Here is a 26,721-nt window from a genome sequence, read left to right as displayed (position 1 = left end):
CAGATAAGGGCCTAATATCCAAAATTTACAAAGAACTCATAAAACTCAACAACAAACAAACAAACAATCCAATAAAAAAAATGGGAAGAGGACATGAACAGACACTTCTCCCAGGAAGAGATACAAATGGCCAACAGATATATGAAAAGATGCTCAGCTTCATTAGTTATTAGAGAAATGCAAATCAAAACTACAATGAGATACCACCTCACTCCTGTTAGATTAGCTATTATCAACAAGACGGGTAATAGCAAATGTTGGAGAGGCTGTGGAGAAAAAGGAACCCTCATTCACTGTTGGTGGGACTGTAAAGTAGTACAACCATTATGGAGGAAAGTATGGTGGTTCCTCAAAAAACTACAAATAGAACTACCTTATGACCCAGCAATCCCTCTACTGGGTATATACCCCAAAACCTCAGAAACATTGATACGTGAAGACACATGTAGCCCCATGTTCATTGCAGCACTGTTCACAGTGGCCAAGACATGGAAACAACCAAAAAGCCCTTCAATAGAAGACTGGATAAAGAAGATGTGGCACATATACACTATGGAATACTACTCAGCCATAAGAAATGATGACATCGGATCATTTACAGCAAAATGGTGGGATCTTGATAACATTATAAGGAGTGAAATAAGTAAATCAGAAAAAAACAAGAACTACATGATTCCATACATTGGTGGAACATAAAAATGAGACTAAGAGACATGGACAAGAGTGTGGTGGTTACCAAGGGTGGGGGGGGGGGAGGGAGGACATGGGAGGAAGGGAGGGAGAGAGTTAGGGGGAGGGGGAGGGGCACAGAGAACTAGATAGAGGGTGACGGAGGACAATCTGACTTTGGGCGAGGGGTTTGCAAAATAATTTGATGACAAAATAACCTAGACATGTTTTCTTTGAATATATGTACCCTGATTTATTAATGTCATCCCATTACCATTAATAAAAATTTATTAAAAATAAATAAATAAATAAAACATTTATTTAAAATATTTCAATAGAAAAAAAAAAAAAGAAACATGGGGTCTTAACTAGTCTCATGGTTGTTGACACCATTTATGTGCTGACATCTCCTGAATTGACTTCTTTTTTTTTTTTTTTTTTTTTTTTTTTTTTTTTTTAAATACTTTATTGATTTTACAGAGACAGGAGAGAAAGGGGAGCATGGAATGGGAAGTAACAACTCATAGTTGTTTCAGGCTAGTTGTTCATTGCTTGCTTGCGGTATGTGCCTTGACCAGGGAAGCCCGGGGTTTCGAACCGGCAACCTTGGCATTCGAGGCTGAAGGTTTATCCACTGCGCCACCACAGGCCAGGCTTGAATTGACTTCTTTAGCCAAGTTCATCTCCTGAACTCTAGACTCTATATCCAAGTTCTTAGTCAACGTCCCTGCCTGGATGTCCCAGAGGCGTCTCCAGTAGAACACGTCCAAATCCGAGCCCCTGATCTTCCCCCTCACGTGGGTCCTTCCTCCAGAATTCCCCAGCTCAATGAATGGGGATTCCTTCCTGAGTTGCTCGGGCTGGAAATCTCAATTCTTCGCTTTCTCTACACCCTAGACCTGGGATCCCCAAACTTTTTACACAGGGGGCCAGTTCACTGTCCCTCAGACCACTGGAGGGCCGCCACATACAGTGCTCCTCTCACTGACCACCAATGAAAGAAGTGCCCCTTCTGGAAGTGCGGCGAGGCCGGATAAATGGCCTCAGGGGGCCGCATGCGGCCCGCGAGCCGTAGTTTGGGGACGCCTGCCCTAGACCTTATACCCAACCTGTCAGCAAATGCTGCTTGTTCTGCTTCCAAAATATTTATACATGTACCCAATCATACCACATCTCCTCCTCTATCCTTGTTAAGCCACCATTGTCTCCTTTTCATGGCAGTAACCTCCCACCTAATTTCCATGGCTTTGCCCTGGTTATGGTCTATCCCCTGCCTGACAGCTACAGTGATCCTTTAAAACTGTTGATTGTGGAGCCCTATAAACCTTCCCTGCCCCTTTACCTTTCCCATTTCATTTTTTTACTTTCTCCTCTCCCCAGCTCATTTCTGCTTCAGCCACACTGGCCCCCCTTGGTATTCTTTGAACAAGTCAGGCACCCTCTCACCTCAGGGCCTTTGCACATGCTTTTTCTCTCTGCCTGGCTGTCTCTTCTTACAGATGTCTGCACAGCTCTCTCCATCTCATCTTTCAGGTCTACTCAAATGATGCCCTTTTGGGAACACTTCCCTGACCCCCTAGTTTTACCTTGCCACCCTCTCAAGCCTCACTCCGACCCCTCCAACACTTCCACACTTCATGTTCTGCATGCCACTTATCACTCTCTGTCCGACATACCATTTATCCTCCATGCCCAGGGCTGCATGTGGAACCTCCCAGATGCTCAAACAGATCACTGTGGAAAGCACAGTTCTCAAGATATCCCCCATCACCCTGAGCTCCTTTTTTTCTTAGTTTGCTTTTACCTCTTGACTGAGGGTGCTCCCCAAAGCTCAGCTCTTGTTCCTGAATTCTCCTTCCACCACCTCTCTCCCTACCAGCTTTAGTGATCACCTCTGTCTCTCTCTTTTCCTTTTAATGTAGCTTAAGTCACTGTGTTCCACTGGTTACATTTTTAATTTCTCTACAACCTCCATTCAACTGTAAGCACCCTGAAAGCAGGAACTGGATTTGTCCCTTCAATAGCCAGTTGTTCCAGGACCCAGAGAAGTTCTTTGAAGGATCGCTGAATGGATGGTTAATGGATGAAGATTCATTATGCTTCTCTCTGGCTTTGACCTGTCTCCCTGCCAGGACGGAGCTGGGAGGCTGAGGTCCAGGGTGGGCACTCGGAAGGCATGCGCTGAGCTTCTGGTCAAGGAGCCTTCAGGAGGCTCCCTTTCAGGGCGCCTTAATGAGTCACAGTGGGTTCATTTAACCGAGTCTTTGAAAAAGCCTTTTGCCTGGATCTCATTTGACTGGAGTATGTAGACATAAGCAGAGGCAACAAAACTCTTTTCTGGCATTAAAGACAATGTCATTCCAGGAGGCCAGCCTCCTCCATGTGCGGGGCCATGAGGACCTGCGTGTCCCCAAGAGAGCAGAGCTGCTTTGCAGCCTCCCCCATCAGACTGCGAGGCCTGGGGGACGGGACTGCAGGGGAAGTCCTGGTATTCCCAGCGCCAGCCTCGCAGCTGGTACATAGTAACTACACCACAAATACATAGTTACTACATAAAGGAAAGAACCCCTATCTCCTTCAAGGGAAGTTCCTTCTAGATCCTTCCCCCAATCCAAAGAAAGCAGATACCTGCTCTCACTCTGAGGCCCCTCCTTCAGCCCTCTCCACCTCTACTGCCTTCACAGCCAGGCATAAAACCTTTCTTTTCTAGAAACTTTCACAGACCAATCTCATCTGACCCTGTTTTCTTATCTTCATCCCTCCTCCATAATTCTGCACATGGCTCATAGTAAGTACAGCAGCTGGCACAATTTTGTAGTAAGCTTCCTGAGCAGGTCTGTCCCCAACTGTACGTCCTGTGTGTAAGGGGGTGGGGAGTTGGGGGCCACCAGCATGCTCTGCAGTCCCATCGGCCTGGGCACTCGGCGGTGCAGGGTTCACTCTTGGCCATCTTTTTTACAACGCAGCTCACGGTCTATACCCAACGAGTGTTCAGTGAAGCAAGCGAGCAGCACATAGCTGACAGTCTGTGTTTGCTGAATGAAAGAGGGTTGAATGTCAAGGTCAATGCCCACGGGAAGAATACTGAGAAATGGCAGAGGAATCCAAGTGTCAGCACAGGGTGGCCCCTGACCTGAGGGGACTGAGAGAGTCTAACCAGACCACACAGGAAAAGCCAAACCAAACAGCTTCTGGCTCTCTTGGCACCTGCACAATTTCAGGAGCAATGTCATCACGCCCCCTCCAGCCGTGTGAGGGTCACGGGCTGTGTTGAAGACTTGGATATGAATCTCGGGGCTCTACCACTTTCTTCTCAGTGACTCTGGGTAAGTCATACAACCTGGAACCTTTGTTTCTTTATTTACATATGGGGGACAAAAATAAGGAGGCTGAAATGTGATAAAGTTGGTCATGCCCTTGACTCCTAGTAGGAGCTCAAGTAATAACCCACATATCCCCAGGAAACAGGGGACTGGAAGGCAATAGGTTGGGAGGGAACTCAGCCCGGCATAAGACTGCCACGTGGGACCAGGAGGGAGACAACTTGGTGCGGCCTCCCCATGGCAGGAACCTCCTAGAGAACATTTCCCAGGAGCTTAAAGAGAGGACTGATCTCTACTAGCATGAAAGGCAGTGGGGATGTCTGGCAATTCTGCCCAGTGGCCTATTATCTTGGGGGTTAGCCTTCTTCTATGGAGACCACACCCCAGGGTCAGGGCACCTCTGCTCTGTGAAAGCAGAACTGAGAAATCTGGGGTCTCCGAATGTCAGGGCTTTGCAGCTAATTTCATACTGAGAAAACCAGAGAGAGGAAGTCACTTTTCTAAGGTCACACAGGAACACGTGGCATAGCTAAGGCAAGAAATAAAATAGAAATAATAATAACCAATGATCAGCCAGAACAGGTGGTCTGGCCCATGGTAGAGGGTCGGGCCTGGGAGTGAGTGACCCACATGCTGAGCTAGAAGGAAAGGCCCAGTGAGAATGCTGCTCTGTGACAATACTGTCCTCGGCATCTTGTTTGTGTATTTTATTTAACTTACTACATTTATCATCGCTATGAGCTGTACACTGTTATTATCATCCCCATTTTGCTGATGTGGAAACTGAGGTACGGTTTAGATAATGTCCCAAGGTCTGAAAGCTAGAAAGTGCAGAAGCTGGAATGCCACCCAGGTTTGTCTGGCACTGAAGCCTGGGCTCTCTGCACATTCTGCTCATTCCCAGCTAGGGACTCACTAGGGAGATACTCAAGCAGTTAGTGTCACGTAAGGCCTCCCTTCTGCCCTGCCGACTCTGAGCCCAGGCTCCTTGGACGTATATCGAGCACTCCATCGTCCCCAAAACAACACGCACATGCACACACACGTGTACACACACAGGCAGGCACACATGTGCTCACTCTGGCCTGGCGGTCACCTGTTAAGGCAGGAAGATGGCTGAGTCCATCAACACCAAGCACAACACATATTTATGGCCCCAGTTAGAGCCTTCACCTCCCGCCACCGCGAAGGAGCTAGAATAGCGACAGGAATAGTGTATGCAGTTAGGTCTGAGGCCTCGGTAGCAATAACTACAAGATTACAGAGATGTTAGCAAACCCCGGTGACGGCGTCTCTATTATAATGATAAATCTACAGCTTTATGTAGAAATAATGAGATTTGGGGCAGAAGAGGAGGGGAGGGAGGAGCAGGGTGATTTCAGCCAATCAAAGTTCTGGGTGGGGAGAAAATGGCAAGCGGCTAGGAAAGCCCAGGAGACCGTCAGGGGAGCTCAGCCAAGCCAGGCAGGATGGGGGTATCAGGGTAGCCGTGCCCAGGGATGGGGCTGATTTAATGAACTCCTGCGATTCCTTCCCACATGTGGTCTTCTTGGTGGGATGGGACAGTACCAGCCTCCACCTGCCCTAGCGCGTCTGTCTGCCTGCTCCTCACCCTGCAGCCTGGACGGGGTACAGTGGCCTAGGCTTACCTCCGGAACAACCTGGAGGTGGGGGGTGGCAACTGTCTTGTGCTTAAGATTTGCAATTAACAAAGAGCAGGGCTCCTTGGATGCACAATCCCTTTCACTAACCGTGAAACTCAGTGTTTGGTGGTTGTGGAAACAACAAATAAATACTCCAGGCTTTGCCACGTCAAACCACCCTGGGTCGGGGGCCAAAACAAGGGTACGCCTGGCTCCACCTGCCAGGGTCAGATTGGAGTCTCTGATACAAACATGAGGGGCAACAAGGGGATAGCATTCATGGACTTGTGTGTCCTCAGAGAGTCCTCCTCAGCCCCCCTCCTGCAACCCAGCCTGGGGGTCAGTGGCCCTCCCCTTCAATCCTGACTACCTGGTCCTACTGGTTAATCTCTTTGCCACTTCAGACACAAACTATCTACCTGAACCATACCTCTGAAGGAATGCACAGGTCTCTCCCTGCCCATTTTCAAAATGGCTGCCTTCTCCAGGAAGCCTTCCCAGGTTGACGGAACCCAACTTTACTATTTCTTTAATAACCCTTCCCTTGTACACCAATACAGATGGCCCTCGACTTATGATGGTTCCACTTAGGATTTTTTGACTTTACGATGGTGTATAAGCTATTTGCATTCAGTAGAAACCATACTTTGAATGTTGGATTTTGACCTTTGGGCTAGCGGTAGTCCTCTCCTGTGATACTGGGAAGTGGCAGGGAGCCAGAGCTCCTAGTCAGCCATGTGATCACAAGGGTAAACCACCAACACCCTAAAGTGTGTTAAGTGTGTTAGGTGATTGTGCCTAACTGTGAGCTAATGTAAGTTCTGAGCATGTGTAAGGTGGGCTTAGCTAAGATGTGATGGTTAGTAGGTTAAGTGCATGTTGACTTAACGATATTTCCAACTTACGATGGATTTATTGTAACAAATAACCCCATGATCAGTTCAGGAGCATCTGTACATAGTATAATTAAATTAACTAAGCCATTGGTCCTTCAACAAGAATGTGCTCAGTTCTTACATGTGTGTAAAGTGACATAGTCAGCCCTGAGGGACAGTACAAGGGAAAGCCAAATGTGGGACACAAGCCATTCCCGAGCCACTGGGAACACTTGGCAAGACAGAATGTGATTTGGGATATAACTGAGGGACAAGGGACACAGAAGTAAGTTTGGAGGAGCCATGGCTGACTTCAGAAATGTTATACAAGGGGGGTTGGTTTGGGCCAGGCAGAGAGGAGGGGGAAAGGCCTGCCAGACAGGGGAAGCCTTGAGAGCAGAGGCGAGAGGCAGGAATGTCAGGCGCGTTCAGGGACCAGCCTGTGGGGCAGAGGAGCTGCAGGAGTTCTGAGCTTGGGGCCAAAATGTAGCTCTAGGGAGGGAATTGGCAGGCCAGAGAGACAGGAGCCGGCTGCGCTGATCAGTGCCAACCCCACCATGCTGGCTGCAGGGTTTCATAGACAGCTGCAGAAGGGGAATGAGATGAGAGCAGGGCCAGCCACGGAGTTCTAGGATCTAGGACCTTAGCATCCAGGGGAGGGGTGAGCTTGGGCAGTACGCCTCCTTCAGGACCGGGGCTTCCACTCATGCCCAGAGCTGCAGTCCCAGGAAAGGGAGCGCTCTGGTAAGAAGGGGAGCTCCTTAGAGCAGTGGTCCCCAACCCCGGGGCCGCAGACCGGTACCGGTCCGAGGGCCATTTGGTACCGGTCCACAGAGAACGAATAATTAACTTACATTATTTCTGTTTTATTTATATTTAAGTCTAAACGATGTTTTATTTTTTAAAAAATGACCAGATTCCCTCTGTTACATTCGTCTAAGACTCACTCTTGACGCTTGTCTGGGTCACGTGATACATTTATCCGTCCCACCCTAAAGGCCGGTCCATAAAGATATTTTCTGACATTAAACTGGTCCGTGACTCAAAAAAGATTGGGGACCACTGCCTCAGAGGACTGAGGTGAGCTCTGCTTCCCGCAGCCCTTCGCCCTCGGGTCTCCCTCTCTCTGAGCCCCGGGATCTCAGCCGCAGTGTGGGGAGGACTGAGCTGCTTTTCTCTACCTGTACAGCCACTGTCATGAAGCTGTGCCTTAGGAGACCACCAGGGAAGCTGCACCAGACGTCACCTTCAGAGTGATTTACAGAGCAGAGCTGCTGGGGCGTCCTGCTCTGTCTGCCCGCCCTGCTGGTGATGCTGTTCTTGGGGATGACATTTCAGCAAAGTAAGGGGGGGTACCAGGACACAAAACTGGTCAAAGTCAGCCCCAGCTATGAAAATGGGGGTGTCCTGAGACCCTCCCAGGGGGATAAACAGAGCCCACCAAGCTTTTTCTTTCTCTGTCTCTATCTCTATCTCTATCTCTATCTCTCTATCTCGTTCTTTTTCTCTTTGAACATATCAAGATTCCTGCCCTTTTCTTACCAGAGTAGGGCTGATTTTCCCAACTTCTCTTACAAATTCGACACAGACACGTGTGCACTGCCTCACTGTGCAGACCGAGCGCTGCCCCCCTTCCCCCAGGGAAACAGTCTCTGCCCAGAGAAACACCTAGAGACAGTCAAGCAGTTAGCATTCAAGATAGCAGAGGTAAGGCCGTAGGTGCTGTGTGGAGACACCACTGCGGGGCTCTCGGCTACCTGGGTGGGCTTCGAGAGAGACCCTGCAAGATGCAAGTGTATAGCTTCCTTAACACCCCCCCCAGTGCCCTGGAGCACTCCGTCTGTACCAGACGAGGAGCCCTGGGTATGGCCTCTGCAGTTCCCTGCACCAGAGCTCTCTTAAAGTGCCACTTCTCTTAAAAGTGAACTGAGTCTCAGCTCCTTGAAACCTCCTGGGTTAATTCCAGTTGAGTGCGAACAGCCCGGCCCCTGTCTCCCACGTGGGGCTTAGCCAGGCGTCCTTGCAGGCTGGCCTCCCACCCCTCCCAGACTGGCCTGGGCAGGCAGTGCCCAAGACAAGGCCCTCTTCTGTGTGGTAGTCACTTGCGCTGGTCACTAAGTACTCCCAGGATCCTGGGCACACGGTAGGATTGCCTGGCTATGCCTCCTTGATATTAGGAGCCGCCCTGTGTCTTGCTTTCGCTAATAAAATGTGAGTGGAAGTGACATGTGTCACTTCTCCATGGAAGTTTTAAGAGACAGCGCACAATTGGCCACAGCCCCTTTCATGATATAACAGAGCACACGTCGAGCTGGAGCCTCCATGGGCCTGGGTCCCTGGGCAAGGAGGTAGAGGAGAGCCCCAGCCAGGCTGCTGAACATGTGAAACAGAGGAGAGCCCCAGCCAGGCTGCTGAACACGTGAAACGTGCATGAGAAGTAAAGTTTGGTTGCTTTTAAGCCAACAATTTTCAACCTTTTTCAGCCAATGACATATATAAACCAATTACTAAAATTCTGTGGCACACCAAAAAAAAAAATTTTTTTTAACGATCCAAAAATAAAAAAAGGTATACTTTTGACTCATTCATACCACATAGCTATTGTGTTGGCTGTTGTCATCTTCTAATTTGACAGTCTCAGGGAAAAGGGCTCAGTGGCCCTGACTAAATAGGTATTACATGTTTTACAGACTCTTGCGGCGCACCAGTGCGCCTGCCGCGGCACACGGACTGACAATGCTTTAAGCCATCAGAGCCTAAGATTGTTATTGCTGTAGCATAACCTGCTCATCCTGCTTCGTGTCGCCTGTTCTAGACTGCCTTTTCCAGGATGCTGCTGTCTGATCCAGCCTATGGGCCTGGCCCAGTCCTTACCCCACGATCAAAGAGACAGATTAACATGACTCTACAGCTGGGAAACCTGAGGCCTAGCAGGTAGAGAGAATGAACATGCAATCAGAAGCAGTAGGTAGGCATTCCCTTCCCTTCTCACCCACGTGGAGGCTCTGCTGCCCCCCACTCCAACCTGGGGCAGAGAGCAGGACTTCCCCTGAATGACTGGGCCACTGCTCAGTCTCCAGGTCAGCCTTCACATCCTGAAGGGTAAAGGCCCATCTGTCTCCAAGGGTGAGGGGGCTGGGACACGTCCCACTCACTCCGGAACTGGGAACCCTCAAGAAGCCCAGAGAGTGGGGCTGTACTCACACTCGTGGCGTACTGGATGTCCTTCCAGATGGAGGTTTCCCGGGACAGGTCCGAGGCCTCGAAGAGGTTGTCCAGGATGACCTCCCCGATCATGTCATGGCGGGAGAAGCGGTCGAAGTCAAAGACACTCAGGTGCAGCTTGCGGTCGGCCAGCTCCTCATAGGGCACAGGGAAGTGGAAGTTCTCATCGAAGGTGGGGTTCAGGGTCTTGCGGTGCACCCGCGTCTGCTGCTTGCACTTGCGGTCGGGCAGGAGGTAGATCTTGACGTAAGGGTCAGAGCTGCCGCAAAAGTCCTTGGCGGGGAGGTCGAAGGCCTTCAGGATGCGCACGATCAGGGTCTCGGTCTCGTAGTCGTACCGGAGGCTGAAATTGATCTTCCCGCAGCTCTTGGCGGCCTCGGACTTAGCATCCTCACCATCCACCGACTTCTGCTTATAGAGCTCAGGCTTGATGCGGCCGATGCTGGTGGGCTGCTCCGCCGCCAGCGGCAGCTCGTTGCCGTAGTCGACGCTGGAGACGTGCATCTGCCGGGGCAGGTGGCGCTTGAAGGACGTGTGCCTGGCGGAGGGCGGGCGGGGGCAGAGGGCGTGATGAGGCTCAGGGGCAAGGGATGCAGGCAGACACAACCCCGTGGCCCTGGCTCATACTACCCACTGGGGGCCCCCCTTCCCTCTGCACATAGTTTGTGCACAGTTTGTTGTGCTCATTACCAGTCTTAATGTATGTAAAGTAGTTGCAATAGGGCCAGGTATATAGTAAGCTCAATAAATATTAGGCATTGCTAGCATTATCATTTACCTTGCTTTTCTGCCACCTGCTTGCTTTCTAGGTTTCTTTCCTAGTAGATGTGATCCTGGTTTCCACGTTAAAGCATCCTTTCCTCTCCAGCTGTCCCTCCACCATCCCTCCACCCCCACCCCCACTGGCAACATTACTGCGCTTTGCAGCCAGACTGTATAGGTTAATTTGGGCTCTGCCACTGTTTAGCTATGTGACCTTGGGCAAGTTATTTAACTTCTCTTTGCTATAAAATGAGGATAATAAAAGCAGCAATTGCATAGGGTTGCTGTGGGGATGAAATGAATTCATACATATAAAGTACTTATTAGAACAGGGCCGATGTATAATAAGTGATATGTTGTTAGCTCTCATTATCATATGGATTCTTTCATGGGTGCCTGGCAGCAACTGCATGAGTCATTAGCTCTATTTTACAGCTGGGAAAAGTGAGGCTGAGGAGAGGTGAGCAGCTTGCCCGAGGTCAGGCGATAATCTGTAAATGTGTCCCAGCACTTTCATTCCTGGCCTCCAATCTGAGGACCACCTGGTCCCCTGGGAGTGGGGCGGGGGGAGGGGAGACACTGTGGGACCCAGGAATCCACAAGAGCCCTAAGATTTGGATAAGCACAATGCCTCATGCCTGTGTACATCATTTCTTTTAAAAGTGTTTCTGGATTTAGAGTAGGTTTTTGTCACTATGTGGCAGTTGTTGGCTTTGTTTTCTTCAGTGAAAGGATGTTATGTATATACAACTTTTATCACACAGGGAACTCTGCCAAAGGTTATAAAGGAATCCTCCTTTTCAAAAAGGTCAGACTCTCTTGCCCCATCTCCCCTGTGCACCTCAGACGCTATCTCCGAGGCTCTGTCACATATCTCTAGATGCCCTAAGAACTTCTCTGCCTCTGGGCCTTTGCATAGTCTCTTCCCTCTGCCTGATGTCTTTCCTCCCCTCTAAACATCTAACACCTCCACCCGGGTGCATGCCACATACATAGCCCCCCCCCCAAAGGCTCCCCTTTCCTGAGGTCTTTGCTGGTGCCCACCTCCTAGTTGATCGCCCACCATGACTACATCATCTGAAGTGTTCTCCAGTCGTAGCTCACTTGTTATTATTTCAGGGCTCTGACCCTTGCAGGCTGGACTCTCTTTATTGAATAAGGAAATGTGGGAGTGGGGGGCTGGGGTAGGGAGGGCTGCACCCCTCACCTGGTGGATGAGGCTGGCTCTGTGGTCTGTCGCTGCAGCCGCGTGTGACGCACGATGTGCTCCCTGACTGACATCTGCACCTCAGCCGGGATATCTGGGGATGTGTGGCTGATCTTCACGGCCGCCTCCAGGAAGCCCAGGGTGTTGGGGTCCTTCAGCTTGTCTGCCATGTTGCCTCTGGAGCTGAGGCTCTGGAGGATTCCCGGGGGGACGTCAGCAGAAGAGGGACTGGAAGCCTCCTTGTTCCTCCAGGGCGTCCTGCGCAGCTTCCAAAAGAGAAAGAGAAAAACTGCCACCAGGGCCACACCACACACAATAACTACCACTGCGAGGAGGCTGACAGAGGTGCCTGCCCTCGGCGTGAGCCAGGCGGGCGGGGCCGGGGGGGACAGGGACAGACAAAGGCGAGGAGAAGCAGCGGAGGGTGTTGGAAGAGGGAGCACACACAAGGGACAGAGACGGAAGAAGAGAGAAGAATGGTCATGAGAAAGCTGCCCAGGTTGGGGTGAGACGGCTTCAGGGTTGACGCTCCACAGTCCACTCACCTTCACCTGGGTCTGACTTCACAGCATCGCCCCTCCCCCACCAGCAGCGTGGGGAGCGCCCCGCTGCTTGTTGGCTTGTGCACAGGGATGGGAAAGTAATTTCAGTTACAGCCTAAGCAGATGTGTAGATTTGGGAAGCACTCACATTTGGATGTTATCTGAATTTCTATTAGGGCTGTTTCGATGGCCAGACTTAAAGCAGAGTCATTTTTGTGCACAGCTCTCTTCCTCAACGGGCTGAGCAGCCTTGGGGACAAGAGGCCAGGACCGCATCCTCTTCCCTTCCTCTACCCTCACCGAGCCCAGAGCAGGAGCTCAATATATGGTTACAGAATTGATTGTAAGTGAATGAGATAGTAGTGCATTATCGCTCTGAAGGCCAAGATTAGGTCTAAAGCTTCTTCTGTACTCAGAACCCTACGTGTAGTGGGCTCTATCAATGCTTGTATTAAGTTGGAGTCCGATCCACACAGTTTATTTTGAAGCTAAATACAACTGACCCCATTCTTCCCATTCCTGTGGCTACTTGAGAACTTTCCTATAAAACTGGTATTTCTGAATATTATGGTTCTTTCAGAGGTGGGCACTCAGTATCCCATTCCCAGCCCACCCCTGCCCCAGTGTCCCCAGAGAGCAGTGAGGATGCTCTCCTTTGGGAGAAATGATTGAGCAGACCACTCATCCCACCTCAAGGAAAGACATTTTGAGCCCAAGGCCTCTTCTTACTCTGAGTAGAGAGGTCAGAAGGCTCTGAGCCAATGGTACACCTGGCAGGTGTGCACAGAGGTCACTGTGGGCAAGCCAGCAGAGAAGTCTGTATAGCTTGCATGATGATTGGAAAATTGAGGAATTCTTCCACCATACCACCACCACACTAGATTTTTTTACTACTCTGGCAAAAGACAGATGACTTAGTAGCTAGACTTGTCCTCATGCATGGTGAGAACTGGTGACTCCCTTTGGAGGGGTGTGTCCTCTACAATTCTACTCTCTGTTCTCTGCTCGGCCCCTGCAGTCCTGTGAGTTTGCAGCCCCTGATGGTCCTGTCCCAAAGCCTTAAGAATCTTATTAAGGTGAGAAAAGACCCAACAAGTACCGAGGCCAGGCTGTGCTTGTGCAGACGGGAGGAGTGCTCTAGAGAAGAGACTTGCCTGGGATCACAGGTCAGACACAGAGCCTGGACCAGGGGCCAGATGTCCACCGCCCAGCCGGGAGCTGCTCCCACCACCCCAGTCTGTTTGTCCCTGATGAAGCTGTCAGCTACTGGAACCCTGTGTTTTTTACATTTGTCTGACTCAGGGCCTAACATAGAAACTGGCCCATGAGAAGGAATGAGTGAATGAATGAACAAATGAATGGCACATAAAGGAGCTGTAATTATCTCTCAGTCAACATTTCCTGAGTATTTCCCTTGTGCTAGGTGCTAAGCTCTGCTTGGAGCACAGAGGTGCTGTGTCCTACCCAGGGGACCCAGAGTACTCTTAAAGCACACAGGCCCCAGGGAAAGCTATCCCCCATCCAGAAGGATGGGATGAGGAGGCAAGAACATCAGCCACCCTCTTTGGGGGGAGCCAGCACTGCCTTCCAACTCCCTGGCTGATGAGAACTATCCTTGATTGGTTACCACCTTCATGAATAGGGAGGGCCAGCAGAGAATCCTCAAGTCCTTAGCCACCTGCACCAACCCCCAGGCCCTGAGGAGACACACTGGAGCCTTTCCCCAGCCAAAGGAGTTGCATTTAGTCCTTCCCCCAGACTGCCAGAGACCAGGGAAGCTGATTCTATGTTCACTTCTAGACTAAAGGTCTCCAATGCGGTCTGCAGGCGTCCCAGGGCCACAAGAGAAAAAGAAATGATCAGACTGTTTTAACATTTACTTTTTATCTTAAAAATAAAGCATGAAGATTTTAATATACCTACCAGTTGATAGCCATAGAAACTGGCGTTTTATGATTGGATTTAGCCAAGCTATTGAAAATTACCTTGAGGTACAAAGTGTTTTTTTAGGTCAACTCATCATACTCTCCAGGGAAATAGGTATGGGCATTATCTTCATTTTGCAGATGAGGCAACTGAGGCACAGAGGCTTTAAATCGATTGCTCAGGGTCACACAGCTCATAAGTGGCAGGACCCAGGCTGCTCAGCTCAGCAGTGCCTCCTCTACTGACGTGTGATCTATATCATGGGAATAAATAAGCATATATTGGAGGCCTTCAAACAAATTTTGCTATTACGTGCTGATGCTCTAAATGGTTTGGAGACTGCTTTGTTAAAGGCTTAGGCCCCTGGGGTTCACAAGAGCAACCTCAGATACACACATAGTTCTAAGTCTCCGGCCACCTCTAGACCCTCAACCTCCGCAGTCCGTTACAGCTGTTCAGGAGGCTTTCTCTGCAGTGAGTCATCTTAAAACAAAAGGTATTTCTAGGGCTTTGCTTTCCTTTGATCATACATCTTACTTTTTCTGGTAATAATTAGAATTTTAATGAGGAAGGGGCGGGGGGAATGGGAGAATCCAGAGAGCATAGAGTGCATTTAAATGTTCAGCCTGACACACACACAAAAAAACCTGAATTCATAAATGAACAGAGAGGTGAGGGAAGGGGGTGGGCCGAGGGAATCAATTTTTCCTCGGTGTGGTTGCTATTTTGAATGCTTCTCCACGTGACCCGGCTGTTGTTCCCTCGAAGCTGTGATTAAGAGAGGCAGGGGTATGGATTATTGGGAAAGAGCAACCAGCGCTCAATACTGGTTATGTAAGACTAAGAGGCCCTTCCTCCCTCTGCTCACAGAACCATTTTCCCGGACACCTCCTAGGCTATGTGGGAGGGGCATCGGGTCCTGGTGCCGAGCGGGCACTCCCTTGGAGGGCATGCAAGCTGCGAAGAGTGGAATTAGGCCAGGGCAAGGGATAATTGTACAGGAATTAGCCCCCTTCAAATCACTACATATGGCCTTGAACTCAGCCAGCATGTAGCCTAGTTAAAGGTGCGTTTTGAGGCTGGGAAGGGTAGGCTCTAAGAAGCCTAAAGACTGTGCAAAGATGTGTGCCTTCCTACCTTGGGCCTGCTGGGGCCAACCCACCAAGACGTGTTCCCCTTTAGCAAATCCCAGGTGCACAAGTAGCCTTCAAAGCCTTTCCCCACACACGTCTTGTCTGAAGCACCGCCCTGTGAGGCAGATGGTCAGCTCACCCACCATCTGAGTCCGGATCCAGTGTATCTCACATATGTACCAGGTACTAGCTTCATGACAAGAGAGAGTGGCCCTCTGCCTGCCTTCTTTATGTCCCGTTCAGCCTGGAGTGAAAGAAGCATGGCCCAGAGTCAGACTGGACTCATTCAATGTCTAGCCCCACTGGCTTTAAACTGTGTGACTTGGGCAAAGTACTTAATCCCTGTTGGCCTCAGTTTTCTCATCTGCAAAATGGGTATAACGATAGCATCTACTTCATAAGGGCACTGTGAGGTTTCATTGAGATCAAAAGTGTACCAGAAGTGCTGTGGACAGTGCCTGGAAGGTAGTAAGCAAAATAATAACTACTAGTTTTTTTTGTTTTGTTGTATTTTTCTGAAGCTGGAAATGGGGAGAGACAGTCAGACAGACTCCCACATGCGCCCGACCGGGATCCACCCGGCACGCCCACCAGGGCGACGCTCTGCCCACCAGGGGCGACGCTCTGCCCACCAGGGGGCGATGCTCTGCCCCTCTGAGGCGTCGCTCTGTCGCGACCAGAGCCACTCTAGCTCCTGGGGCAGAGGCCAAGGAGCCATCCCCAGTGCCTGGGCCATCTTTGCTCCAATGGAGCCTTGGCTGCGGGAGGGGAAGAGAGAGACAGAGAGGAAGGGGGGGGGTGGAGAAGCAAATGGGCGCTTCTCCTATATGCCCTGGCTGGGAATCGAACCCGGGTCCCCCGCACGCTAGGCCGACGCTCTACCACTGAGCCAACTGGCCAGGGTCCTTACTAGCTATTTTTATTAGAAGTACTGACCTTTGCCCAGCCTAGTTTTAGATATCCCCTAGTCCTGAATTTCATTTTGTTGGCAGAACACCTGCAAGTCGTGAATGCTGATAAATAGAGATAGCTTTAACTTTACCATTACAAACCAGGAACAAACTCACTAGCAGAAATAATGCATCTCATATATAGTTAGGTCTCTCTATAGCTCAAGATGTAATTCGTACTATCTGAAAGCTTCCCGTCTCCAAGTCTGTCTGTCAATCCTCATTTGCTTGCTACTTGTCCAGTTGTTTTGTTGTTACCGTCATCAGCCAGCTGGTGAACAGCCGTGAGCTCCAAAGGAAAACCATGGAAGAAAAGTCCACAACTGTGAATGTGCTATGCTTTTGCAAAGTTCTCTCGGAAACTGGGGAAAAGAAGCCCATTACTCAGTATTAGGAGTGAAACACTTTCATTCGGGTGTCAGAGGAGTCCAGTATTCCACGGGCACTCGCTTGTGGAACCACACTGGCCAGGTACCCAGCAGCCTCCAGGAGAGCAAAGAGCTATGAATTTAGGCTTGGGAAACCGGCTCTGTGCAGGGGCGCATGGCTTCTAGCCCCAGCTGGGGAGTGGCTTACTGGGGCTCAGACACGGCCCGACATTGCAGGCGAGCACCAGCACCAGCAGGACCACAGGCACGTCCAGCCTCGTTTCTAATTGTGTCACCTTGAGCAAGTTACTTAGCTTCTCCAAATCCTGGTTTCTTCTTTGCTTTATTGAGGATTCTCATTATCCCTACTTCAGAGAATCACTATGAATATTAAATAAACTTGGACTTTGAGCAGTTCCCAGGACATGGGGAATGGTCCCTAAATGTACACTGCCCTTGCTCCTCACGCTTTGCTTTTTTGGTGGCGGATAATCATTTACTGTGTACTGGAGGGACCCAAAGCTGGGCCTTCCGGGGCAGGGGAGGGGGACACCAGACCAGAGGTGAAGACCTCCAGGGCAGGACCTGCTTGTCACCTTAAGTGAGACTGTCTGGCAAGGGTGATGGCTCATGGCTTCTGTCTCTCCCCGGAAAATGCTAGGTTATTAATTAGCCACCCAGGGCTTTCTTATCTCCCCAACTGACACTTCTTTCTCCAAAGGCAGAGCTGATGCCCCCCGCCCCTTCTCTCCACCCTTAGTGTTAGGATTCATCAACATTTCTTATCGCTCGCTATTGTCCCCGTTTTTCTAATGGGCTTCCATGTCAGGAAAATCCATTTTGTAAGAGTAACAGGCATTTTCGTTAACAGATTGTAATCGAAAAGATAAACTGGGGACAGGAAGTGAGAAGAAAGGACCGTTTTCCCTGCTCCCTGAACCTGGAGCGGGTCAGCTACAAGGCCCGGGTTTGCTGGGGGAGCCTCCGAAGAGTCAGTGCTGGTCCTGCCGAGCAGGATCTGCTGGGTCGAGGGGCTCATTCAAACACCGACAGAGGCAGACAAGCAAGACTCAGAGACGGGAAGCAGGACACGGAGGCTCCGGAGCCTAGGAGGAGCAGGGCCTGGCCTCGGAATGGAAAAGACCCTGGGCGTTATTATGACAAAATATTTTTGTTAAATTTATTGGGATGACATTGGTTAGTAGAATCATATAGGGTTCAAGCGTATATTTCTGTGATACACAATCTGTATATTGCACCATGTGCCCACTACACAAAGTAAAACCACCTTCCGTCACCATATATTTGGCCCCCTTTACTCTCTATTATCCCCAATAATAATATTATTTTTACTTACTTCTACATGGTCAGCATTGCATGCCCTTATATTATCTCAATCTTTAAAGCATCCCTAAGAAATTAAGTATTCACTTCTCAAAGATAAATTTACTAAGTTTATAGATCTTAACTAAGTAACTTGTTCAAGAGAACATCGCAATAAGCAGAAAAGATGGATTTGAACCTGGGACTGTTTGATGCCACAGTGTAGGCTCTTGAGACGCGCCTCTGAGGGGACTGGAGGCTGAGCTGAAGAAGTGTGGAGGCGAAGGCTGGCCAGAGTAACTGGGGAGGCATTTCTTTGTTATAACCAGGAGAGGGTAGGGCACATCCTCTACCCTTGGACCTGACCCTGCAAACCTGAGCAGGACCCTTAGACTAGGATTATGTCCAATCTCATCCTCCATCCTTCTTCTTCTCTGGAAAGTGCAGGTGCCGTCAGTTGCCCAGAAGTCACCAGGCAAATAACCAATGGCCCCTGGAAAGTCTCATGCAGAAATGTACCTGAGAAATGTGTGTGTGTGTGTGTGTGTGTGTGTGTATGATTGTGTGCACGCGCGCGCATGCACGCATGTGTCAGGGGACGGGGGCTCTTCTGTTCTGAGGCTCACAGATGTGATCCATTAATAATGAGCTCTGCTGTGGCTTGTAAATTTATTAGGAGAACCTGGTGTAATTAAAATTCCAGGGTAAGGGGGGTGGGGGTGGGGAGCAGAGAGAGTTTGCTTTCCTTCCGTCTTTCAGAGATCCAGGCCAAAGTACCGATGGGGATAATTAGCAGAGTCCAAACAGAAAAGAAATTAATGCTCCTGAAAAAAGCAGTGATGGGGAGAGACAATGCTTGGCTAATTACGGCTGCACCACGCTTCATGACTGGGTGCCGCTTCCACCTTCATTAAGGGATTCAGGGCTAAGATGGAGACTAATGTGGGGTGTTAGAGCTAGCAGAGTGTTGGCATTCATTTAGCAATTATTAGTATTACTATTCTGGCAGATGGTGACTGGACCTTTCTGCCTGATTGGCCAGGGCATGTGGTCCCTCTGAATGTGGAGATCAAGGCTGCGGTGGGCAGACAGTGGAGCCCAGTCCATCAGTCCTGAGAGACTTCTTTTTCCAAGTGAGACCAGCAGGGGCGCCCCCAAGCTCGGTCAGGTCTTCCTTTTACCCCACTCCAGACATACCAACACGGACCCTCCAGAAACCTAGCCTGCTCCAGATGCCCCAACGTTAGTCCTAATTATCTGCAGCCATATGTTATACCCTCAAGTCTGTGGACAGGGAGGACAGAGTCACATTAGAACAGTTAGAACAGAACACATCTTCTGTGCACAGCTTGGAGGGATGGCGCATTCTGGATCAACCTTCCCCACTCTTGAAGTTCCCACAGTCAGGAGAAGAGGACTTGTAGAGAACGGTAAATCCAAGGGCTCCACAACTTCAACATGCTGGACCTTGGCTCTAGAATCCTGAAGCTCAAGACACACCATAGAATCAGAGTATCACTATGCAAGGTTCTAATGCCAGGCAGACCCTCAAAAGCAGGCAAAATCTACAGAATTCCTTCCCTGCAGCAAGAAGGGAGGGAGGGACTGATTATTCAGTTATAGAAACAGGACCTTTGTGTGTTGATGAAATACTGTGTGTGCATTGAATGTACCATCACAAGCCGTTATCTGTGCTGCAGGCGGCCAACTTCAAAGCTGGGTGGCTGAATCACAGAACATCTCCAGAGTCATTAGAGAAGTGAGCAAACATCACATACATCTCATGGCCATAGTGGAGCAAGAGAGTAACCATTCCTGCTGCCAGCCTGGAAGGGGCAGGGCAGCTCAGGATCTCCCATCAGGTTCCTGCATTTTCCAGAACGCCTCTGAACCTCTACTTACTGCCTCAAATCCAGAACCCACTCTACCCACGCCCAACACTCTGCAACTTAACCTACGGGGAAAAGTTCACAGAAAGAACTGCCCATCAGTGTCGCCTTCTGGGGGTGGGGAGAGTGTATTAAGGAGGAAAGCAAACCCTTTGCCTTTCATTTTTTAAGTAAAAAAGGAACTTACTTTTAACTAGGACAGTTTGTGTTGTGGTATTTCCAAGTCAGGGTCTGATTGACTGAGATTTCTTGGGCAGTTCCTAGCACGGACATTGGCATAAAGGAGTGTCCCAGTAAATGACAGTAGAGTCTCAGCTGTTGAATCTCAGGGTGTTACCAGAAATCCCACGAGCTAGAGACACAGAGCAGGAGGAAAGCAGGGGAGAGTACCATGGTAAAGGGCACTAACTGGGCATGCACTAGCCACTTGCATTTTTCACGCAACTGCAAATGAAAAAATGCCAGCATTCTGACTGGAGAGTCTAGACCAGTGGCTCTGGGATGCAGGGAGTAGGCCGGGAGGGGGGATACCTAGGGGTCTGGTCCTGAAAGCCACAGCACCTCTCCAGACCTGTGCTCAACTAGACCCCAAGATCCCAGAGCAACTCTCGACCTCTTTTTTTCCTTGGGCTGTGATCAAGGACCTCCTTCTGCCTTCCCCATCCCTTTCAGCACCCCAGCTTGGCCCCCGGGCTTCCCGAGGCTTGTGACTCAGCAGCAAAAGTGCAAGTTCCCCAGGGCTGCAATTCAAACTCCCCTTCTGGAGCACTGAAGGAAAGGCTCACTGATTCATCTGGGCTGTCTGGTTCAGTCCTCAGCCCCCTCCCCCTCGGCTGGGCACGGGGGACCTGTCATTCCAGACCACAGGGCAGCCTTCTAGTGTCAAAACACTGGTGCCTCCAGGTATCAGGATGTGCTACACACATACCCCTGCCCAATTACCCCACCCCCGGCATTTCTGGCCTGGGGAGGGGAGGGGTAGCCTCTAGCCCAAGTAGAACTCGACAGGTGTGTTCGCACCTTGAAATATCCCATTTAGAGCTTGAGAGCTCAGAACCAGCATTAAGGACCCCACTGGGGTGTATCATGAAGGAAGGGTGGAAGGGAGCTGGGGAGGCAGGCCGGAAGGGACTCCCTTACCTGGGGGAAAACTGTGTCTGGTGGGTAAAGGGAGTTGGGTGGTGTAGGAGATGAAGGCACCAGAGAACCAAAGTCTAATAATACTTGATGAGTCTAATCTAGTCTGAGATTCCTCAAGAGGGAGAATCAGATGCTCCGAACTCTATCACTGTACTACCCTCTTGAAGTTCTTTATGTCTACCCTGAGTCCCTTAATCAACCAACCCACTGATTAGACATTGCCAAGACCAGAGAGAAAGAGAGCAGCGCCCCCTACAACAGCACCCAGGGCTGAGGTGCGACCCACCTCAGGCTGGACACAGACCCCTCACACACAAGGCTGCCCCTGGGCCCACTACCCACTTCCCTCTCCTCGACCCCCAGCGGCCTAGCTCCTAACCCAGGACCTACCTATACCTCTAACCTTTAACCTCAAGTGAAGACGGGCCCTGGAATCCGCGGCCTCTGGGGAGCTTACCCCGCTTGTACCCGCTCCCGGAACCGCCGCTCCAGTCTCGGCTTTCTGGTCCCAGGAGAAGCTCGTGGAGACGAAATTCCCGCCTCCCCCAGCCCCTTCCTGCCTTCTCGCGCGGGTGGTGCGGAGCCCGGCGACCTCCGCGTCCCCGTAGGCCCAGCGCCCCCGGGGTCAGGGTCGGGGGACAAGAAGGACTGGAGTCTGCGGAGCGAAAGGACCCCCAGCGTCGTGGTCCCTGCAGGCGCTCCCCACCCCCACTCCGCATTCTCCCGAGGCCTCAAGCTGCCCCCCTCCGGAGGGAACGCGACCCGGCGCTCCCTCCCGCCCAGGACCCTCCAGGCGCCGGGACCCGGACAAAGGAGCTCGGCTGCAGCGGGCGAGCGTGGCCTCACCGCGCCGGTGGCAGATAAACACCCGGGGCCAGGCGGCCCCCACGCTGCCCGTCTCCCGCGGCTCCGGCCGCCGGGGCGCGACACCCATCCCAGCTGTCGCGACTCCGGGGAGACGCCGCCGCTGCGCGCCGGGCCCCGGCCCCGCGGGGCTCGGGCTCCGGACTCACCGACTCCGGCGAGCTCGACTCGGTTCGGGCTCTCGCCCGGGCTCGGCGGCCGCCTGGGGCTGCGTCCGGCGCAAGAGCCGCGCCGTTCGGGCGGGAGGCGCCCGCTTGGCAAAGTCGGCGAGAGGCACCGACTCCGTCGCGCCCCGGCCCCGAGTCCGAGTGAGTCAGAGGGAGGCCGAGGCAGCGAGTTATAGGGGGGGGGGGTGCGGCGACACCCCCTCCCCCCCGTCCCCGCCCCCGCGGAGGCGCGGAGAGCCGCTCGCAGCCCGAGACGCCGGGACACAAAGACCTCGTGCCAGCCGCAGACCCAAGTTTCTACCCGGGCGGCCCAGGGGGCTCGGGCCGCGCTACCTGGGAAAACAGACAAGCGGACGGACAGACCGACAGAAGGCCTTGGGACCTCGACATCCCCGCAAAGACGAGTTACTTCCTCCGCCGGGGGTGTCCCCAGTCTCTCGCTCGCTGCTCGGACCCCCCCTGTGGCAGGTCCGATCGGAGAGGCGCGAGGGAGCCCGAGGCCCCGAGGGGCGCCCGTCCCGGGAGCGGGCTCTCCGCGGGGTCCCCGTGGGGTCAGCCGGGACGGGCAGGGCGGTGCTCTGCGCCCGGGGCCCCTGAGCGCCGCTCCGCCTGCCCTGCGGGCCACGGGCCAGGGCACCGGCCGAGGCTGGTTGCGGATCCAGAACCCTGAGCCAGAGTTCTCGCTCTCACTCTCGCTCCCGGGGCCAGAGTGTGAGTGTCGTGGGGGGACAGCCGGGGGGACGACCCAGGAATGGGGGGGCCTCGTGTTACCTGCGGGGGCCGCGCTCGGACTCCGCGCTGGGGGCTGAAGCTCGAAGCTCTGACAAGTCTCCGCGTCCAGCCCGAGAGGGGGCGGCCGGGCCCGGCACAGCGAGGCCAGGACCGCGAGCGCCTCCTGGCACCGAGGCCCCCCGGGCCGCCACCCCTCGCTCATGCCCGGGACCCCCCGACCCTCGGAGCAGCGGCCGGAACCAGCGCAGCGGCCGGACGGGGGCGGGGCGAGGCGGCCGCGAGAAGACCCTCCCCGCAGCGGCCCCCTGCGGCTCGGCTCGGCTTTTAACCGCGTCTCCACGGGGTCTCCGCCCCTCACGTGGCATCCCGCGGCAGCTGGCGAGTCTGGCGCTTCCCTGCCGCCCCCTCCACACTCGGAGACCCGTCTGAGCCCCGGCGGGCTCGAGGAGACTGAGCCCGGGGTCCCGCATCCTGCCGGGTGTCGGGACCAGGAAAGAGCTTGCGATCTGGCTCCGCATTCACTGCCTGGGGTGACCTTGGTCCTCCCTGGGCCTCAGTTTCCCTCTCTGTCAGGGAGTATAATGATTGCAAGTGCTTTGCGGACTGCCTGGGGAATAGAAAGATAGTGTTTGTGACAACACTGGGTAAATTGCCACATGCCACACAAGTGGCAACGAAATAGATAAACCCGTTACAACCGAGAACGACCCTGGGGTGGGGGCCTTGGCCGAATTCCCAGCCGGGAGAAGTTAGACAGACTTGCCCAAGCTCCAGTTTAGGAGGCAGAAGACCCCCCAGATTGCGGGGCAGTGAGAACTGCAAAAAGTCTCTCCGAGCCCCGCAATCCTGCGGTCCGCGGTACCCGCACGTTGCTATGGCGACAGGACACAGCGGCCGTCTCTCTCCATGGCAACCGGAGGGGAAAGTTTCTGGCGAATAAGGATGGGGGGCATTTCAAGAGGGCTCTCGGTTCCCATCAGACCTACCTCCCTGCATCCGTGCAACACCCCGGAGATAATGTATGTTGCAATTAAGTCTAACCAGGGCCAGAAAGACCAAAACTAAACGGTTGGATGGAGGCTAGACTTGAGACAGAACTCCGCACCAGGAACTGGGACGTGAGGTCCAGGCGCAGGTTCACTGAGGGGCTACTGACTGCCACCCGGTGCGGCGCTGCGGGACCTTGTCACAGAAGTCTTGCCTCAGCCTCTTGTCCGCGGGTGGGCCTGGTCCTGTGTGGGGCTCACCCGAAGCTCCGGGCTCAGGTCTTTCTGCCTTCCCGGAGCTGGGGAGGAAACTTTAGCTGGAGCCTCCGAAAACCGCGGGGCTGGTGTGTACCCGGGTGGCCAGGGGGGGAGGAAGGTCTTTCCTCCTAATTAACACGCTAATTGGAATGGCTAGGGTGGTGACTCACGTCCCGGCGGGAGGAGATCCAGAGCCCGTTCCTGTCGGTCTCCACAGTGCACCATCTGCGCCAGCCGCGCGGGCCCCGCCCTTGGGCTTGAGACCGGTGGGCCCCTAGTGCCCAGAGGCAAAGGGCCAACGGAGGCCTGAGAGAATCCTGACCCTACCAGGCGGGGTTTCCTGTCCGGACTCACTCCCTGACTCTGTCCACGGTGCTGAAGGACCAGTCCACGCAATCGTCGCGTAGGAATAGGGTTCGAGAAGGGGTGGGGTGGGAAATTGCTGCGAGTTCGCAGCTTCCGCCCTGACCTCTGCAGCAGAAGAGGGCCGGGAACGCAGGTAGGAGGAAAAGAGAGGGCGTGATCCCGGAGACACTATACAATCCAGGCCGCCTTCCTGCGGGAGGTGTTAAGTCGCTGTTCCAAGAACAGGTGAGACTGTAGAGTCCCCATTCGCCCCACAGTGCTTCTAAAACCTACCTGAGGATCCCAGAGGTCCCGTCAACCTCCTCTTCACCGTAGCTCAGCCCCTGTGAGAGACAGGAGCTCAGAGCCCCGTGTTACCGGCTCAATAGCAGTTTCCGAGATGGCAGGTTTGTGTTTATGTAAAATACAAATGGAGAAGAATTGCTCTCTGCCCATGTTTGTAGCAACTCTGTCACTCCATGGTGAGCTCTCCCTCCCCCTTTCGAGTTCCCGGGGAAATTCGCAGAACAAAGCGCCTTGTTTTGCCTTTGCAGAGAATGGAGAAAAAAAAAAAAAAAAGAAAGAAAGAAGGAAAAAAAAAACAAACCAAAAACCCAGGACCATTCCAAGGGCCCAGACCTGTGATACAGGGAAATCAATATTTTGCTTAACAATGACGGGTGGGAGGGTGGAATTTACATCTAAACTGAAGGCAAAGGAGCCCGTTCAGAGCGGAGCAGGTGGCAGGAGTGGAGAATTAACAGATAATTCCTCATTGTTCCCGGATTCAGCCTCCACACTCGGCAGGCGGTTCTGCGGCATCTCTGGCACCCTGGTAGCAGCTCTGGACCTGGCATTTCTCAACCGAACAGGGAGAAGAAGGTTCTGCTCTGTCAGGGTTGCGGGAAGGGGCGAGGGCTCTCAGGCCAGCCAAGAACTACTGAATTTGGAGTGCCTGCGAGGGAGTATATGTGAGAGAGACAGAAAGACAAGACCCAGAGACAAAGCTAGAGACAGGAGAAAGAGACAGAGAGGCAGAGGATGAGACAGAGACACAGAGACAAGGAACAGAGAGAGACAGAGGGACCAACACACATAGAAAGGGACATAGAAAGGGACACTCATTGAGAGAGATGGAAAAGAGCATTTTTTTTTCTTTCATTAAATAAAAGCTTAACCTTAGCTGACCTGTCCATGCCCTCTCCCCTAGGTCAGTTGCTGATATCTGTAGGCACATCACCAGCCACAATGCAAAAATAAAAAATAAATTAAATAAAATAAATCCTTATGTAAAGATGGGACCTTTGCCCTCTAGAACCCCTTTCTCCCACAAGCCCACTCTTAAAACACATCCACGTTCCTTCCTATAGGACACAATCAAATTCAGACTCGCGGGGCTCCCGGGGCCAGGGAGGTGAGGAGAGGACAGAAGAGGAGCTGCTGCTCCACAATACTGTCTCTCAGAGAAAAACCGTCTGAGTTTCGGCTCAGGGGTGGGGAGAGGAGGAGCAGAGACAGTCAGCATGTCCTAGTGGCAAACAAAGGCACTGGGCCGGGCACCCGCAGGCTGGCTTCCAGGGCTAGCGCACCAAACCAACCATGGGGCGGTCACATCCCATGTCACAGCGCCACTTTCTTTATCTGCAACATGGTGAGTTTGAATCAGGAGCTCTTTAGGGCTGGTTCCAGCGGCAACACTCTAGAATTTTACATGAAGGGAAAGGAGGAGGCTGAGGAGGCAAAGGCAGGAGGTACACAAACGAAGAGCAGGTTTTCCTGGCTTGGAAGAAGAGGGTAGTGTTACAGATGTCCAGCTTTACTTTGGGCTTCCCCTCCCCCATTGCTCTTATCCACAGCCATGAATGAAGCCTCCTGAGACTGAGACCTACCCTTTCCCCCACACACACTGGCAAGACTGCTCAGAAGCAGAGAGGTGACTTGGAGGTGGGGTGCAAGGCAGAGTGAGAGGAGGTTTGAGGCAGAAATCAATGGCCTCCCACTCCCTTTCCCTCTTCTCAGAAACAGCTAAAATTCATGCTCTCTGCCCCCCCCAAGTCCCTTAGGCAATGGCCTGATTGCCCTTGGATGGGTCCCCATCCTGCTCTGAGCAGCGATGTCCTGTTGAGTTATGCTACAGATAAAGACAAACTAATAATTTCTTTAAAAAAAAAATTGTAAACCTTGGTAGGAAATTGCTAATGCTGTAGGCGGGAGGAATGAGTTCCTTTGACATGAGCGGATGTGTCATATCGTCTTTCCATCTCAACGCAATTTCTAAATAAGGAGCCCTTTACCCATTCCCTCCTCCCCCCAGCCCCCCAGCAGAGATGTAAAGGGAGCAGTCTGACGTTCAGAGCTGGATTGTCTGACATGCAGGGACAGACAGAGTAACAG

General features: G+C 52.2%; 1 protein-coding gene across 1 annotated transcript in view; it reads right to left on the bottom strand.

Moving 5' to 3' along the window:
- Window positions 1-23,004, bottom strand: part of SYT6 (synaptotagmin 6) — a 56,311-nt gene extending 33,307 nt beyond the window's left edge. The window contains exons 1-3 of the mRNA XM_066247281.1: window positions 22,778-23,004; window positions 11,705-12,053; window positions 9,715-10,273 (exon numbers count right to left, since the gene is read on the bottom strand). Of these exons, the coding sequence (XP_066103378.1) occupies window positions 9,715-10,273; window positions 11,705-12,053; window positions 22,778-22,940 (1,071 nt within the window). The 5' untranslated portion in view covers window positions 22,941-23,004. The remainder of the gene's footprint in view (window positions 1-9,714; window positions 10,274-11,704; window positions 12,054-22,777) is intronic.
- Window positions 23,005-26,721: the final 3,717 nt, after the last annotated feature.

This window comes from Saccopteryx bilineata, chromosome 11 (assembly GCF_036850765.1).
Source record: "Saccopteryx bilineata isolate mSacBil1 chromosome 11, mSacBil1_pri_phased_curated, whole genome shotgun sequence".
NCBI classification, from domain to species: Eukaryota; Metazoa; Chordata; class Mammalia; order Chiroptera; family Emballonuridae; genus Saccopteryx; species Saccopteryx bilineata.
The sequence above is the reverse complement of the archived record's forward strand: the minus strand, read 5'-3'. Positions and strand labels throughout refer to the sequence as shown.